Raw genomic sequence first — 15,828 nt, 5'->3', positions numbered from 1 at the left:
CCCGCGCCTCGCTCAGCCAGTGAGCGGGAACCGGTCTGTATGTGGGATCCGAACCCTCGGCGGGAGCGCCACCACGCTTCCCAAGCGGCGCACCACAGCAGTGCGCCACCGGGCCGGCCCCTGTTTTTTGCTTTTTAAGGTGACTGGTAAGGGGATCTTAACCTTGGCTTGGTGTTGTCAGTGCCACGCTCAGCCAGTGAGTGAACCGGCCATCCCTACATGGGATCCGAACCCATGGCTTTGGTGTTATCAGCACTGCACTCTCCGAGTGAGCCACGGGCCGGCCCTTGAGCTCAGTTTTGGACAGTTTTGTTAGATATCAGGTGGAGGTGTGGCTAAGGTAGGGAGTTGTTGAGGCTGGAGAGGAGGGGGTCATCAGCGTAGAGGAGGCACGAAACCCTGAGACTGGGTGAGATCTCATGGAGATGAGTGCCTTAGTCCCCCTTATCCTTGGTTTCACTTTCCACAGTTTTAGTTACCCACAGTCAACTGAGGTCTGAAAATATTAAATGGAAAATTCCAGAAATAAACAATCCCTAAGTTTCTAATTGGGTGCCATTCGGAGTGGCGTAATGAAATTTCTAACCGTCCCACCCGGAACATGAATCATCCCTTTGTCCAGCGTAGCCACGCTGTCTATGCTACCTGCCTGTTAGTCACTGAGTAGCCGTCCCAGTTATCAAATCAACTGTGTCACAGTGCTTGTGTTCAGGTAACCTTTATTTTACTTAATAATCGTTCCAAAGCGCAGCAGTAGTGATTCTGGCAAGTTGGATATGCCAAAAGAAGCCGTAAAGTGCTTCCTTTAAGTGAAAAGGTGAAAATTCTTGACTTAATAAAGAAGGAAAATAAATCATATGCTGGGGTTGCTAGATCTACGGTAAGAATAAATCTTCCATCTGTAGGAAATTTGTGCATCCTACATGTAGGGGTCAGTGCTGTCCACGATTTCAGGCATCCACCAGGGGTCTTGCACATATCCCCCACAGATAAAGGGGGATAGACATCTACTGTATAGACGGAGAGGGGAGAATCTGAAGATTGCCCTCATGGCTCTCTTATCACTAGAGAAACTGGCCAGAGGCTGCAGCAGGGGAGACAAAAGGGAGCCACCAGCGAGGCGGGGTCGGGCAGAGTGGCGGTCCTGAGAGCCACACTGGAGGACTGGGAGGAGTGACCAGTGTGTCCAGTGCCCTGAGGAGAGTGGACTGCCCACTGGGGAACAGTGTGGAACCACCGATGACCTTATTTGGGGGATGGGGGTGTAGAGAGAATGGGAGGGGACACAGACTGCTGTGCACTAGCAAAGCCTGCAGGGAAATGGGGTAGTTGGAAGAGGATGCAGAGGTTGTCTTTTTCTTTTTGAAATGATGAGAGAGGTGATGACAAGTGTGGCCGCAATCCAGTAGAGCTGGAAAACTTGACGTTGCTGAAGGAAAAGGGGTTGGGGTCAGGGCAGAGGGAACCTGTTGTCTGTGCGGGAAACCCAGACATACTTCCACAGCAGAAGACGGAAGGCCGTGCGGGTGGTCCCAAGAGCTGTCTTCCCATTGCTTCTGTTTACTCAGTGAATTCCAAGCCCCCTCAGTTAAGAGTGAGGGTGTTCTGTCAGGAGTGGTCACTAACGAGCGAAATTCTGCTCTTTATTCTGGGAGGCGCTGGCAGTGTGGTGTGTGCATGTGTGTGGTGGACGAGGCCCATTGGGAGGATCAGGGGTGGCGAACAGCCCCAAGCACAGCCTAGCATGGGAGTGGCACTCAGGGGTAGCTGCTGCTGCTGCCCTACCCAGCCACCTCCAAGACATCTGTCCCTGGGTGTCCGTCTGCCACTTGACCCCATCATCTTCCCCAACACCCTGTTCTTCTTATGTGTTAAACATCAGGGAATGATCCACCTTCTCCCCCTACCCACCAACTGTGTCCTCACCCCAACCTTGGGAGGCCTGACACTCTCCTCTTCTCACACTCACTCCGCTGACTTGTCTCCCTGTCTCGCTCACTGCTGTCTGTCACCCCAAACAGCCCTCTGGTGGCCCTGACTTCATCTTCATCCAGACTTCTGACTCATACTCCTCAAACCCTCAAAAGCACACAGTAGTTTCGTCCTTTCACTCTTCGAGGGCTTTAGGATCCATCCAAACGTTCAAAACACTTCTCCTGTCCCTGCTCCTTCAGCATGCCAGGGGACAGGCACCTGTCCCTGAGCCTTTGCAAATACTGTTCCTCTATCAAAGTGCTTGTCCCACTTCTCTGCCTAGCAGTCTGTCATCTGCAGAGAGGCAGGCAGCCCGGAGGCCTGTCTGGAGGCTGTCAAATCCCCAGACTGTCACTCCTCCTGGATGGCACTTGTATGTCCCTTGTCCCTCAATAAGAGGAGCAGCCAGAATAAAATCACCAGCTCCTAGGGGGCTGGCTGGTTAGCTCAGCTAGTTAGAGTGTGGCCTTCTGAAAACACCAAGGTCAAAGGTTTGGATCCCCGTGCCAGCCAGCTGCAAAAAAAGAAAAAAGAAAAAAATCACCAGCTCGTAAACAGATTCTAACCAGCTCATCCTGGCCCTGCATGACCAGCCTGTTCTGGCCTGTCCTAGAGTCTCTGGTGTCATCCTCACCGGGAACAGTGGCTACCTACTATGGATGGGCCAGGCCCTGTGCTAAACACCTTACTTACCATTCCTCATTTCAGCCCCACAAGACTCCTCTGAGATAGCAACCTCAGCTCTCTTTTATAGATGAGGAAGCCAAAGCACAGAGAGATTAAGTGATCTGCCCACTGTCACTCAGTAGGAGGGGAGTTGGGGTTAGCACCCAGGCTGCCTAACACCACACCTTGCCCTCAGCCCTTCCACGCACAGTGCACTGGGTTTGTCCTGCCCGGGGCCTGGGAGCCTCATCCCTCAGGGGCAGAGGCCTGGGCACCATTGTGCATGACCTGCTTTGCTGTGGCCATTCCAGGCACTCTTTGTGTTCTGCTTCCTAGAGCATTGAGCTGGTGGGCTGCACTAGTCCCCCGAGTCACTGCCTTCTGCCCCACCTCCTACAGGTTCACCCACCTGCAGACATGGGACGCAGAAAGTCAAAACGGAAGCCACCCCCCAAGAAGAAGATGACGGGCACCCTGGAGACCCAGTTCACCTGCCCCTTCTGCAACCACGAGAAATCTTGTGACGTGAAAATGTGAGTGGGGGACAGGGCAAGGGATCCACCTCGGGGCACCCAGGCTTCCCCTCTCCCCTCCCCATCCTCTGCTCTGCCATGTGCCTCCCTGGCTGGGGTGTCGTCACCACAGGCTCAGGGCACATCGCTCACTAGTCCGTCCACCTTGTCCCATTTCAGGGACCGTGCCCGCAACACTGGAGTCATCTCTTGTACTGTGTGCCTAGAGGAATTCCAGACACCCATCACATGTATCCTTGGAAACTCAGGTGTTTTCTGGGGGTGGGGGCGGGGCGGTCAGGGTGGGCTGCCCCAGGACACCTGGCCAAGGGTCAGGGGGCTGTAGCTCAGCCCCTGCTGTGTGCCCTGGTGCAGAGGAACAGGTGCCGCCAACTAACTTAAACATGAAGTGACGAGGTGCAGGGCAGGGGTCAGGCTGACACTGGTGTGAGCAGCAGAGGTGCATGCAGGGAAGGGGTCCAGTGCCACCAATCACCCTTGACCTATGTGGCTCAGATCTGTCAGAACCAGTGGATGTGTACAGCGATTGGATAGACGCCTGCGAGGCAACTGGTGTGAGCAGCAGAGGTGCATGCAGGGAAGGGGTCCAGTGCCACCAATCACCCTTGACTTATGTGGCTCAGATCTGTCAGAACCAGTGGATGTGTACAGCGATTGGATAGACGCCTGCGAGGCGGCCAATCAGTAGCAATGCAGAAGACCCGCCCCCTGGGCAGCCCCGCCTGCCGTGGACCCACCTGCTGGGTACTAGTCCAGAGACATTCCAGGGGTCTGGGGTGTGGGTCCAGGGCTGTCACAGCCCTCCGTGTGTGTGGAATGCGTGTTAGCTTGAGCGTGTGTGGCTGCTGGGGTGACCATCGGTGTGCGCATATGAATACGGGGTGGAGTTGAAGGGATGAGGGGTCTGAGGGGCCTGAACTGGCCTTACTTGGCTCCAAAAGCCTTTGGTTAACTCCCTTCTCCAGCCCCTGCACACCCCGCCCCTAGCTGTTGGGCCCTGGCTCCTGCCAGGGGGACTGGGGGCAGTTTGCCGTCATCTGGGCAAGGGAAGTCTGAGAGAGGCTGGAGTGGGCCCTCTCCAGCCTCCTTTCCCACCTCACCAGCACCTTGTCCATTTGAATTGGACTTCCTGCCCTCCTTCCCTACCTCCCAATTCCTGTGGCCTGCTATTCAAAGCCACCGTTCTCCAGGTCCCTTGGCCGGGCCTTGGCAGAGAGCTGGCTTCCCCAAGCTAACCGGGAAGCCCCGTTTTGTGGTTGGTGGCTTTTGTAGAGAAGGCAGGGGTAGGGCTGAGGACAGCTGTCAGTCACAAGTCCTTAAATAAAGCAGCCAATGCAGATTCCTGGCTGTCTGTGATTTCTCAGGTTCTGGGCCTGCCCCAGCACCAGAAGAGGGTTTGGGGGGTGGGTTTGGGCTCAGCTGTTCAAGAGTTGGCTTGGTGGCCCATTGGAGGTGGGGTTTGGTCTGTCCTCAAACTGTCCAATGTTTTTTTCACTCAACAAGTGTTCAGGCTTGCCGGTGAGCTCAGCTGGTTAGAGTGTGGTGTTCTAACACCAAGGTCAAGAGTTTGGATGTTCTTACCGGCCAGCCATACACACACACCAAAAAATGAAAAACAAGCATTCAGGGTGAAACAGGCATGCGACACGGATGGACCAGAGAGACATCTGGTCGTGGGTTTATGGCAGTCACAATGAAAACCAGGGCACAGGGGAGGTAGGAGAGACGGGTAGTCAAGGAAGGCTTCCTGGAGGGGCAACCTGAAGGAAGTAACACTTCCGTGCCACACGCTGCTTTCAGGGCTTGCCTGCTTTATCCCCATATGAGACAGGTGCCGAAGCTCGCAGATGTGGTAACTGAGGCCAGAGATGGGAGGTCACTGGCCCAAGGTCCCAAAGCCAGAAGGCGACACAGGTGGGACTTGAACCCAGGAAGCCTGGCTTTGTAGCCCACAATCTCACTTCCTTGTGAGTCCAGGATCCAGGCGGAGGGACCAGCTCATTTGGTGTCCTGAGGGCTGTGGGAATGGCAGGGGTGCTGGCAAAAGGTACAGTCCATGAAAGGGACCTTTTTCCAAGGGTGCTGAGGAATTTCCACAGGCTGGAGGTGGGGGTGGGGCACATATGGCTGACGGTGAGCCCCTGGGGGCTGTGCTGCCCTCATATGGTCTTACGGGTGACAGGGACGCTAGTACACAGCAGCCTGGGCAGATCCAGCCCCTCCACCTGGCCCGATGTCCTGGGCAGCGGATGTCCTCGTTGGGGCTTCGGAGTACTCATTGGCACAGCGGGAATGTTGAAGGAAGCTTCCTTCCAGGGCCATGCTGAGGATGGAATGGGAGGTAGAACTGCCAGGCATGGCACAAGTAGCTCTGGGGCCATCCAGGGAAGTGACAAGTGGGAACAGCTGAGGAAAGCGTTGAGCTGACCCAGGAGCCCTGCCACCAGATGGGGCTGCTGAGTCTGGCATGTGCCACCAGAGGCCCATCCTGCCTTGACATGCCCCTCCGTGATGCTCCCACCTCCTTCAAGGCCCCAAGGAAGGTCCCCCAGCCCTGGCAGGAGCAGAATGGTGGATGGGCGCCTGGGTTGGGGGGTGCCCTCTGGGTTCCAGCAGAAAGGGGGCTTGTTCTTCTGGCACCTGCGGCCCTCCCTGCCACCGGCCCACCCCAGTCTCACAGGCCAAGTGCTAATATGGTGCTGTTTTCCAAGGAGGCAGGGCCCTGGGCCAGGCATGGATTCGATCCTTCTCGCATAGCTTCCCCGCGCTGGCCCTGGGGGAGCAGGACTCGCAGTAGCCAGGCCAAGAGCGCCTGGAATCCGGTTTACAAGTCCCCAGGGGGGAGTGTGTCTGTGCAGGCAGCTCTTCTGGTGTCTGTCTCTGCAGGTCCCTACGTTCCAGCCTTGACCCCTGCCTTGGGCCCCCCTCTCTGCTTCTCTGCATCCTCTCCTTGGAACCCTGACAGTTGGTGGCTTCCAGGCAGGATGTCTGGGACCCTCCTGTGTGGAGAACAGGGTCCCCTCTGAAACATGACAGGGTTGGGGCTCTGTCCACAGGCCAGATTCCAGGGTCAGCCTTCAGTGGGCTGGGAGCAAACCAGACCCCAGAGGCAACCGTACCCCATGGTAAGCTACTCAGCTGCCCTGTGCCAGTGGATAAAGGGCCATTGCCCTGGCCCCGATATGCTTGTCCTTTCCCACTTCCCTGTTCCCTCCACACAATCCAGGGCTAAAGGTACCACCCTGCCCACAGGGGCCACCAGGACCCCGGGTCATTGTCCTTTCTCATTGGCGCCACTTGGACCTCAGCAGCGCTTAAAGATTTGGCACATCGCTCCCTGTCTGGAGGCGTCATTTCACTTAAGCTTCCTGCTTACCCCAGGCTCACGGTCCCCATTTTCCTGATAGGGAAACAGGCTGAGGGAGGGGAAGTGAGTTGCCCAGGGTCACCCAGCCAGGAATGGCAGGGGCATGATTTGCATCCCGGTGCTGGGCTCCTTCTCAGCACAATCCGCAAGCCCCCGGGAGAGGCCTGTGAGTGCCAGGCATGTGTGTGTATGTTGTGTACATGTGAGGCTCTGTGTGCATCAGCGCTTTGGGTGTGCCTATGTGTCCTGGTGGAGTGCCCCCGGGAGAGGCCTGTGAGTGCCAGGCATGTGTGTGTATGTTGTGTACATGTGAGGCTCTATGTGCATCAGCGCTTTGGGTGTGCCTATGTGTCCTGGTGGAGTGTGGACCACACGTGTGTGTATCTGTGTGTAAAAGGGCGGGGTGTTGGGAGGGTATGAGATGGGGTGCCTGCCTGCATCCGGCCGAGTGCTGTGAGGCCCGCGTGTGTATGTCAGCGTGCCTGTGCATGCCTGTGCAAGATGTGCGTGCGGAGAATGGAGTGTACCTGAGCCAGGCTGTTTGCACATGTGTGCGTGCATGTGTGTGTGTGTGAGCCACTCAGGCCCTGAGACACAGCAGCCCGGAGGCCTTGGGTGATTTTACAGCTATTTATTGTGCTCCAGTGAAGTAGAAAAAGAAAGTGCTCGCGTCACAAACGCCGCTGTCACATCCACGTACGCCAGTCGCTGCAAACCAAACTGCGTGTGTCCGCTGGGTCTCTGGGCATGCAGTTTGCGCCCACTGCGGGAATGGGGTGGGGGCAGGCCGAGCCGGGCTCTGGGGGCTTCGCTTGGGGGGCTTCTGGCCCTGAGGGTACCCACTTGTGAGGGAGTTGGGGGGATGGCTGGAGTAGCTTTGCTCAGTGCATCCTTTGGGTGCTGTCAGGGACACCCGGCTCTAAGTTGGACCCTGCAGCACTACAGGGAGAGGGCCCCCTTCCCTGCACAGGCCCCCCAGTCTGCACTCCCCAAACTCTAGCCCTGTAGGCAGGTGCCAGGGGGCTGGAGGACGCCATGCAGGGAGAGGGTGCTCCCTGGGGGAAGGTGGGGAGGCCCACGGCCCCCTAGGCGGAGTTGTAGTAGTTGTGCAGGTGGTGGTTGTGGGCAGGCTCGCCCAGCTCTGGGTACTCAGGTGTCAGGCAGTACTTGGGGTCGTACACCTGGCGTGGCAGCCCGTACACCGTCATGCCTCGCTGTGATGCCCCCTTGTTGCTGCCCATCTGCAGGCTGACGTTGAGCGTGTCACAGTGCTCCATGCCCAGCCCCGGCTCGAAGATCTGCCGCTTAGTCCCTGGTGCGGTCATGCCGGCCTGTAGAGGGCAAGGGGGGTCAGGCTGTGGGGACAGCGTGGGGCCCTGCCAGCGCCCCCTGCACCCCCACTCCCCTCACCTGGCTGGCTCCCTTGTTGGTGCCCATCTGCAGGCTGATGGTAGCCTGGTCCAGGGGCTGGTCCGTCCCCAGCTTGGGGTCGTAGAGGTGGCGCCGGGTGCCATAGGCTGTCATGCCCTGCTGGCTGGCAAACTTGTTGGTGCCCATCTACAAAGCCAGAAGGAGAGTCAAACAAAGGATTAGAGGCTCACTATGGGCCACAAGATGTAGCTGATGTCCGAGGAGGGGTCTCTGTGTCCACCCTTGGGTTACAGACTGGAAACTGAGGCCCAGAGTGGGCATATCACATGACCGTTGGTGCCCATCTACAAAGCCAGAAGGAGAGTCAAACAAAGGATTAGAGGCTCACTATGGGCGACAAGATGTAGCTGATGTCCGAGGAGGGGTCTCTGTGTCCACCCTTGGGTTACAGACTGGAAACTGAGGCCCAGAGTGGGCATATCACATGACCGACTTCTAGGGTTCAAGTCCCAGCCGGCCACTCATCAAGTGGGAGATCCTGGCAAGTGAGCTAGCTTCTCCAGGCCTCAGTTTCCCCATCTGCAGAAAGGGTATGAGTAACATTGCTTGTCCTATAGTAAATGCCAAATATCCTGTCCCCAAAAGCCTTCAGGGTCCGGGGTGGCCTCCTCAACCTCCCTGCTCAGCTCAGCAACAAGAGCCAGGTGAGGGAGGGGCGGTACCTGCAGCCCGATGATGTTCCGCCCTTCTCTTAGCTTCTCTGGCTCAAATTTCCGCTCCTGCTTCTCTGCGTACTTCACCCCCACGTTCACCTTGTTTCCTTTCGTCTTGGCCTGGGTCGGGTGAGGAGGGCAGGGACTGACCAGGGAGCCTCCAGGCAGTGCCTGCTCCCAGCCAGGCGTCCCCAGCCCCCCGCCCGCCCCATGCCCGCTGTGCACCCATACTCACCATGCTGGCCAGGGCCAGGAGTGTGGACTGCACCTGGGTGTGGTTGGTGTTTTCAAACAGATCGTTGGCCTCAAAGATGTCATGGGGCTTCACCCCGTACTTGGTGATGGCTTTGATGAAGTTGCCGATGTTCTCCAGCTGGAGGGGAGCAGGCGGCGGTCAGTGGTGAGAGGGTGGAGGTCGGAGGGGCTCGTGGGCAGGGGGACGAAAGAGGTTGAGTCTGGGCTCACCTGGTGCCAATTCTGAGTCGACTCATTTATCTTCTTCACAGAGCCTGGCTGGAGCTTATTGATAAACCTACAAAGAAGAGGGGAGGGGTGTGAGAAAGGTGACCCCCTGCCATCCCCTCCTGTCCCAACCAGTGGTGTGTCTGAGCAGCCTCTCTGGTGGTCACACCTGTCTCCTTTTTGAGGAGGCAACTGGCCAGTATAGGGATCCGAACCCTTGACCATGGGATTATCAGCACCATGCTCTTTCAAGTGAGCTAACCGGCCAGCCCCTTACTTTTTTCTACATGGGGGGAGTCCACCAGGCCTCTTCCCTGACCACACTCACCCCATTGATGATCTCGTCCAGTCTCTACTTTAAGTGCCATCGATATGCCATCACCACCCCAGCATCTCCCTGCAGCCCAGGCCTCTTGCTTTCCAATCCAGCTGCCTCCATGGGCATCTCAAGTCAAACACACCCCCTCCAGACTCCTGACACCAACCTCCCACCGCCAAGCTCCATAACCAGCAACCCATCCTCCCAGGTGCTCAGCCCAAGCCCGCTGACTTGCCTGGGCTCCCCTTCCCCTTTCTCTCAGCCCCACATCTGGTCCCCTCAGCAAGGCCTTTGGCTCTGCCTTCTAAATACACCCAGAGGGCTGGCTGGTTAGCTCACTTGGTTAGAGCACAGTGTTGATAACACCAAAGTCAAGGGTTCGGATCTGCCTAAAAATAAAAAAATATATATCCAGAAGCCCACGCACCCTCACTCCTCACCACCTCCTCCCTGCTCTGAGTCACTAGCGTCTCTCTCCAGGGACCTTGAAGTGGCCAACCCATGGACCCCCAGCTTTCACCACACCCCCTGCAGACCCTTCATCTCGCAGCCAGCAGGGCCTTTTTAGTGCAATTCAAGTTACCCTCCAGTTCAAAATCCTCCGATGGTTTCCCAGTGCCTTCCAGATAAAATCCTAACTCCTTTGCTTGACTGAAGGCCCTAAGTCATCTGGCCCCCAGTTCACCTTGCCACTTCGTCTTGCTCCACATCCCCTCACTCACTCAGTGCCAGCCACGCTGCCTTCCTTGGTGTTCCTTGAACAACCCAAGCACGCTCCTACCTCAGGGCCTTTGCACAGCTGTCCCCTCTGCCTTGACTGTTCTTCCCTCAGACCTCCCAGGTCCCTCCCTCACTTCATCCAAGATCCTGTTCAAATGTCACCTCCTCAGAAAGGCCTCCCAGGCACTCTTAGGAAACAGCACCCCCCACACCTGGCCCCTTCTTCCCCTTGACTTCTCTTCTTGACATTTACCATCACAGGCAAGTACATGATTATTTCATCAGCGATTTGATTAACCTCCCCCACTAGGACTAAAGCTCCCTGTCAAACTCCGAGTCCAGCCTGTTTTGTTCACTGTCCCTAGTGCCTAGACCAGAGCCTGGCACACAGCAGAAGCTCCATAAATATTTGGGGCATGAATGAATGAATGAATGATTGGGTGGGTGGGTGCCTCTGCACTCTTTCCGGCCTGAGCAGCCCTGTCTGAGCTGGAACACCAGAATGTCCTCCGCATTTCTTGTTCCTAGTGGATCGAGGTGGAACAAGACGAACACCCCCCAGCCCTCCCTTGGTGCGGCCGCGCCTTCTGAAAGCCTCTCCAGGGTGCGCCCTGGCCCTCACTCCACCCTGGGTCAGACCCAGAGATGCAGACAGGGCTGTGGCTGGGCTCAGGGCCCCACCCAGCATCAGGGGTGTGGTGGAATTGGGGCTTGGGAGCTGTGAGGGTCTTCGTCTCCCTCGGTGAAGAGATTCTGAGGGCAGTAGAAAACCAGGGCTTACTTAAAGGACTGTGACACATCCCTCATGTCACCAAGCCAGCAATGAACAGTGGTTGGTGCCTGCTGCCTTTTAGCTGTGACTTCTCTTTCCGGGGGCTGTGGAGGCCATAGATGGGCCTGCACTGCATAGCATGGTGGCTAATGTTCTGGAGTCGTTTCCATTGGAACAGGATGGGACTTTGGGCAGTGTGTTTTACCTAACCCGGGGGCTGTGGAGGCCATAGATGGGCCTGCACTGCATAGCATGGTGGCTAATGTTCTGGAATCGTTTCCATTGGAACAGGATGGGACTTTGGGCAGTGTGTTTTACCTAACTGAGCCTCAGTTTTCTTTGCCTGTTCAATGGGCACAATAATTATTTGCTACCTAGAGGACAGTTTTGAGGTATCAGATAGAAAGTGTTCGGCTCAGTTCCAGTCTCACGGTCATTGGAAGAGTTGAGGGGCTACATGGAGACGGGTGCACGGGTTGGGGGGCAGCCCAGGGCAAGGTCTGGGCCATAAGAGCCCCACTCACTCGCAAAGAATGATGCCATCTTTGAGGCCGTCCATGAAGTTGTTGCCGATGCGGCGCCCTGTCACCCCCTCGATCCATTCTCGCAGTTCCTGCTCCTGCTGGTTGTCGTATTTCTGGGCCAGCTGGGGGAGGGGGACACAGAGAGGGTGGTGAGGACGCAGTGGGGAGCGGTATTGGCTCCCTGAGTCCCATCCGAGTCTCCCCTGGCCCGATCACCTTCCTCGTCCCTTCCCAACTAAGGCAATTCTGCCCCAGCACCCATGGGGGGGCTGCGGTAGGCTGAGGGCCAGGAGGTGGCACCTGCCCAGGGGGCCATTCCGGGCATTCTGAGGTTTGGCATCAGGGAATGTGGACAAGGTGGGTGGAGAGCACGATCCTCCGAGCTGGGGGGCGGCGCCCAGCCTCTCGTTCCCCCTCCAGGCCAAACTTGGGGCTTTGCTTCTCCTGGCCCTGCCCCCTCCACTCCCCTGTTGGAAGAAGACGGGGCGCCTGGGCAGGGGAGGAGGAGGCCTAAGGAGGTGCGCCTGGGGCTGGCTTGCGGGGGGCTGCTGTCTTATATCTCTGTCTGTCTCTCCCCAAGTCCTCACTTCTTGCCTTCGTCCTACTCCTGACTCCTTGTGGGTCTGTATATTTCTCTCCCTCTCCCCAGCTCTCTCTTTCCTTGGCCCAATCTTCGTGTCCCCATCTCTCTGGGTGGCTAGTCCTTGTCTGGCTGGGGGTGGGGCTCATGGCTCTTGAATCTGCCTCTGTAGGTCTCTTTCTCGGTCCCAACTCCGGTGGGAGGTGGGGCTCGTCCGCTTTCCCTCTCTGCCTCTCCATCCTCATCTTGGTGTTATCTCGCTCCTGGCTAGCCCTCCCCCGTCTGTCTCTCTCGCGTCTCAGGCCCCCAGTGTCTATGTCTGCGTCTCTTCCCACTCTTCCCTCTGCGCACTTTGTCCCCCTCCTCCCGTTTTTCCAGAACACTCCGCCCCAGCCCAGCCAGGCTCCCGCCCGTGGGGGATCGGGCTGCCCCTTGTCCTGGATAGGGGGAAGTTGGGGGGGCGGCCCCCTCACCTGGCCCCGGCTCTGCCGCCCCCCTCCCCACCAGCCCGGCTTTATAAAGCAAACCGGCCCTTATATAGCGCGGCCCGGGCTCCCCGAGGCCGCCTTATATGGCGCGGCGGCTCCGCGCGGCTCTGCAGCCGGCGCAGGGGGGAGGGGGCAGCGCTGGGATCTGTCTCCCGCCTGAGCACCCGCCCCCCACCCGCCCCCTCCTTCAGCCCCGAGGATCCCCTGACCCACGTTCCAATCCCAGCTCCCCACTTCCTCGCTGTGGGACCCTGGGAAAAGCCACCCTGAGCCTCAGTGTTCCCCTCTGTCAAATGGGACTGGAACTCCTCCCCTGGCAGTGCTCTTGGGAGGATTCCAGTTGGGTGGGGACTTCAAGTTCCCTACCTTGGAGAAGCTGACCCAATTCTGGTTAAGGGGTTAAGTCCAGGGTCCCAGTTCTGCACCTGCCATATCTTGAACCTTAGCTTGCTTCTCCTCTTGGAACCTCAGTTTACCCATCCATAGCCTGAAGATGGTGTCCTCATGTCTTCCTAGCTCACAGTTAGAAGACCCTTGCCCTGTCCCTGATGCTTGCTCCCTCCCCTCCCCAGCTATCTCCCTCTCCCCTCATGATCTCCCACACTTTCTGAGCTGCACTTCCCAGGACCCCCAGCTCTCAGTTTCTTTGTCTGGGAATGTGGGAAAAGTCAATTCGTCTTCCCCAGAAGTGCTCCCCACCCAGGGACACAAAGATTAACAGAGACTTTGATCAGGTGAGGAGTTTGCAATGGAATGACACCTCTGTTTATGTGTGGCTGCCTGTCCCTCATCCCGCCCCCCACAGCAGCTGAGGACTCTGGGATGTTCACAAGGGGGAGAAAGACAGCCCATACCCGGTACCTCTCCCCTTTCACCTCTCAGCTTCCAAGTCACATGGGATAGGCAGGAGAGGGTTCAGGGAACCCCAATAGCAGGGCTTCTGGCCTGTCAGGGTGTGTGGGCCAGGCCAGGGAGGCCCCCAGCCCTACCTTGTTCTTGACCTCGGCGGACAGCCCATAGGCAGGGCCTCGGTTGAAGTGAGCAGAGGACATGCTGGCTGGTGGGCTCTGGCGCTGAGGACCGGGGCAGCAGCAGCTGAGGCTCTGTCTGCTCCCTCTTTCCTCCCCACACGTTTTTGAAGCTCTGGAGGCGGCCCGGGTCCCTTCCAAGGCCGCTCCATTGGCCGCAGGGGCCTGCCAAGGGGCGGGGCGCCCCCCTTGGTCACCCCCCCTCGTGATGTCAGGGCCTTGGTATTGGGAGCTGATTGTGTCATTGTTTCCACCTAGGGGGGCAGCCTGCTTTATTCGGTGTGTGGGGGGGTGCTCGGTCAGACAGAGACCAACCTTCTTCCACCCTCCATCCCCCACTGTCCAGACTCTGGCTGGGTCTCTGATCTCTTTCTTGGACTGTGAGGTCATCTCTCTTGTTCTCTCTAGTCTTCAGGAAGGACTGTCACCAGTGGTAATTTAGTGAGCACTATCCTGGAGATAACTCCAAACACCAACAGGCTATAGCTTTAGGCAAGTCCTTCTCTTCTTTGGGCCTCTATTGCCACATCTGTAAAATGGGCTTATGATAGTGCCTGCCTCTTGGAGATGTTGTGAACATTGGAAGAAATAATACCTCCAATGTGCCCAGTGTGCCTGGCACTGGGGACGGAGGCCGGCAATAGCATTATTTCTGCTGAGTGTCCAGCACCTGAGTTCTGTCCCTTTCAACCCCTTATAAGGATGTGGGGGAGGGCAGATACTGGATCTCATCCTCCTCATCCACCTGTGGGTCACCTGAGCCACAGGGTGACTGTGTAGCAGGTCCCAGGCCATGAACACCCCCCTATGTCCCTGTCCTGCCTGCCTGGGACACCTGAAAGCAGCTCCACCTAGCTCCTAGACCACGGGGGTGGGTGCCATGCCCAAATCATGCCACATTTGTCAAGGCCATGCGAGTGACACTTGGGTGACATGTCAGTGACCTGCCACACACTAATGATATGTTAAGGATGTGCAACTTGCTGGCCACATGCTAAGGGCACAGTTGTGATATGCCAATATGACAGCAGCCCTTATGTCAGGCCTCATTCCAAGCACTGCACATGTATCCACTCAATCCTCACAACGCCCTCAGCGGTGGATGCTGTTATTAAATACACTTTACAGATGGGAAACCAAGGCCTAGGGGCATGGAATCACTTTCCCAGTGTCACCCAGCTGGTCAGTGGCAGAGTAGAATTTGAACCCAGGACTCTGTCCCTAATGCTGTGAGGCCAGCACAGGGTTTCTCAACCTCAGCACTGTTGACAGTTGAGGCTGGATAATTCTTCGTGGTGGGGAGCTGTCTTGGGCATTGTAGGACTTTAAATAGCATCCCTGGCCTCTACCTGCTAGATGCCAGTACCATACCCTTAGTCTTGATAAACAGAAGTTAGCTCAATTGGTTGTTTAGAGTGTGGTGTTATAACACCAAAGTGGTCAAAGGTTCGGGCCGGCCTGGTGGCGCACTGCTACAGTGTGCCGCTTGGGAAGCGCGGTGGCGCTCCCACCGAGGGTTCGGATCCCACGTGCAGACCGGCGGCTCACTGGCTGAGCGAGGAGCGGGGGCAGCACCGAGGGTTGCGATCCCGTTGCCGGTCCCGGTCCGGTACGGGCGCGACACTGAGGGTTGCGGTCCGTTGCCGGTCACGAAAAAAAAAAAAAAAAAAAAAAAAAAAAAAAAAAAAGTGGTCAAAGGTTCTGATCCTACCCCTAAAATATCTACAGAGATGGGGTGGGGGCAGTGCGGGGAGGCAGATCGCCTGCGTTGGGAACCACTAGGCTAAGGTGATATGCTGGCATGTCATGATATATTGAAGATAGACTTAAAATGAGCTAACAGTTATCACCTGCCATGTACTAAGTGCTTTTTTGTTTGTTTGTTTGTTTTTAAAAAGATGACCGGTAAGGGGATCTTAACCCTTGACTTGGTGTTGTCAGCACCACGCTCAGCCAGTGAGCTAACCGACCATCCCTATATGGGATCCGAACCCGTGGCCTTGGTGTTATCAGCACTGCACTCTCCCGAGTGAGCCACAGGCCGGCCCCTGTACTAAGTGCTTTGGATCTGTTAACTCACTTTGGACCTGTGAGTTTCCTCACAAGAGCCCTATGAGGTGGGGTCTATATGTGGCACAGAGAGGTGAAGCCGACTGTCTGGGTCACACAGCTCGATGGTGGCAGAGCCAGGATTCGAACAGTCAGCCTCCTGGATCCTGCCCATACTGAGCTGCCGGGCAGGCCACGGGTCGCTACTGCGCATGTGAGGACCCGCGCCCCCTGGCGGCCCGCGCGGGGCGGGGGCGGGGTC

At 57.0% G+C, this 15,828-nt stretch overlaps 2 protein-coding genes across 3 annotated transcripts in view; one reads left to right on the top strand and one right to left on the bottom strand.

Annotated features, from left to right (window-relative positions):
• ELOF1 (elongation factor 1 homolog (S. cerevisiae)) overlaps positions 1 to 4,514 on the top strand; it is a 6,744-nt gene extending 2,230 nt beyond the window's left edge. For both annotated transcript variants that reach the window (XM_008586527.1, XM_008586528.1), the window contains exons 2-4: positions 3,040 to 3,173; positions 3,333 to 3,403; positions 3,797 to 4,514. In XM_008586527.1, coding sequence (XP_008584749.1) covers positions 3,040 to 3,173; positions 3,333 to 3,403; positions 3,797 to 3,861 — 270 coding nt within the window. In that variant the 3' untranslated portion in view covers positions 3,862 to 4,514. The remainder of the gene's footprint in view (positions 1 to 3,039; positions 3,174 to 3,332; positions 3,404 to 3,796) is intronic.
• A 2,641-nt stretch (positions 4,515 to 7,155) lies between these two features.
• Positions 7,156 to 13,592, bottom strand: CNN1 (calponin 1, basic, smooth muscle). Its single transcript, XM_008586526.1, has 7 exons — positions 13,479 to 13,592; positions 11,422 to 11,543; positions 9,090 to 9,156; positions 8,860 to 8,997; positions 8,634 to 8,744; positions 7,951 to 8,097; positions 7,156 to 7,871 (listed from the first exon to the last, which is right to left on the bottom strand). Exons 1-7 carry the CDS (start codon positions 13,539 to 13,541, stop codon positions 7,626 to 7,628), a joined length of 894 nt encoding a protein of 297 aa, XP_008584748.1. The 5' UTR covers positions 13,542 to 13,592; the 3' UTR covers positions 7,156 to 7,625.
• Positions 13,593 to 15,828: the final 2,236 nt, after the last annotated feature.

The sequence above is a fragment of the Galeopterus variegatus genome, unplaced genomic scaffold (genome assembly GCF_000696425.1).
Source record: "Galeopterus variegatus unplaced genomic scaffold, G_variegatus-3.0.2 Scaffold4011, whole genome shotgun sequence".
Lineage (NCBI taxonomy): Eukaryota > Metazoa > Chordata > Mammalia > Dermoptera > Cynocephalidae > Galeopterus > Galeopterus variegatus.
Note: the sequence above shows the minus strand (reverse complement) of the source record. Positions and strands in the feature narration are given on the sequence as shown.

Coding starts and splice junctions, on each gene's coding strand:
- CNN1 (XM_008586526.1), bottom strand. CDS start 13,541: ATGTCCTCTGCTCACTTCAACCGAGGCCCTGCCTATGGGCTGTCCGCC. Junction 8,998..9,089: donor CGACTCAGAATTGGCACCAG/GTGAGCCCAGAC, acceptor GCTCCCCTCCAG/CTGGAGAACATCGGCAACTT. Junction 7,872..7,950: donor CCAACAAGGGAGCCAGCCAG/GTGAGGGGAGTG, acceptor TGCCCTCTACAG/GCCGGCATGACCGCACCAGG.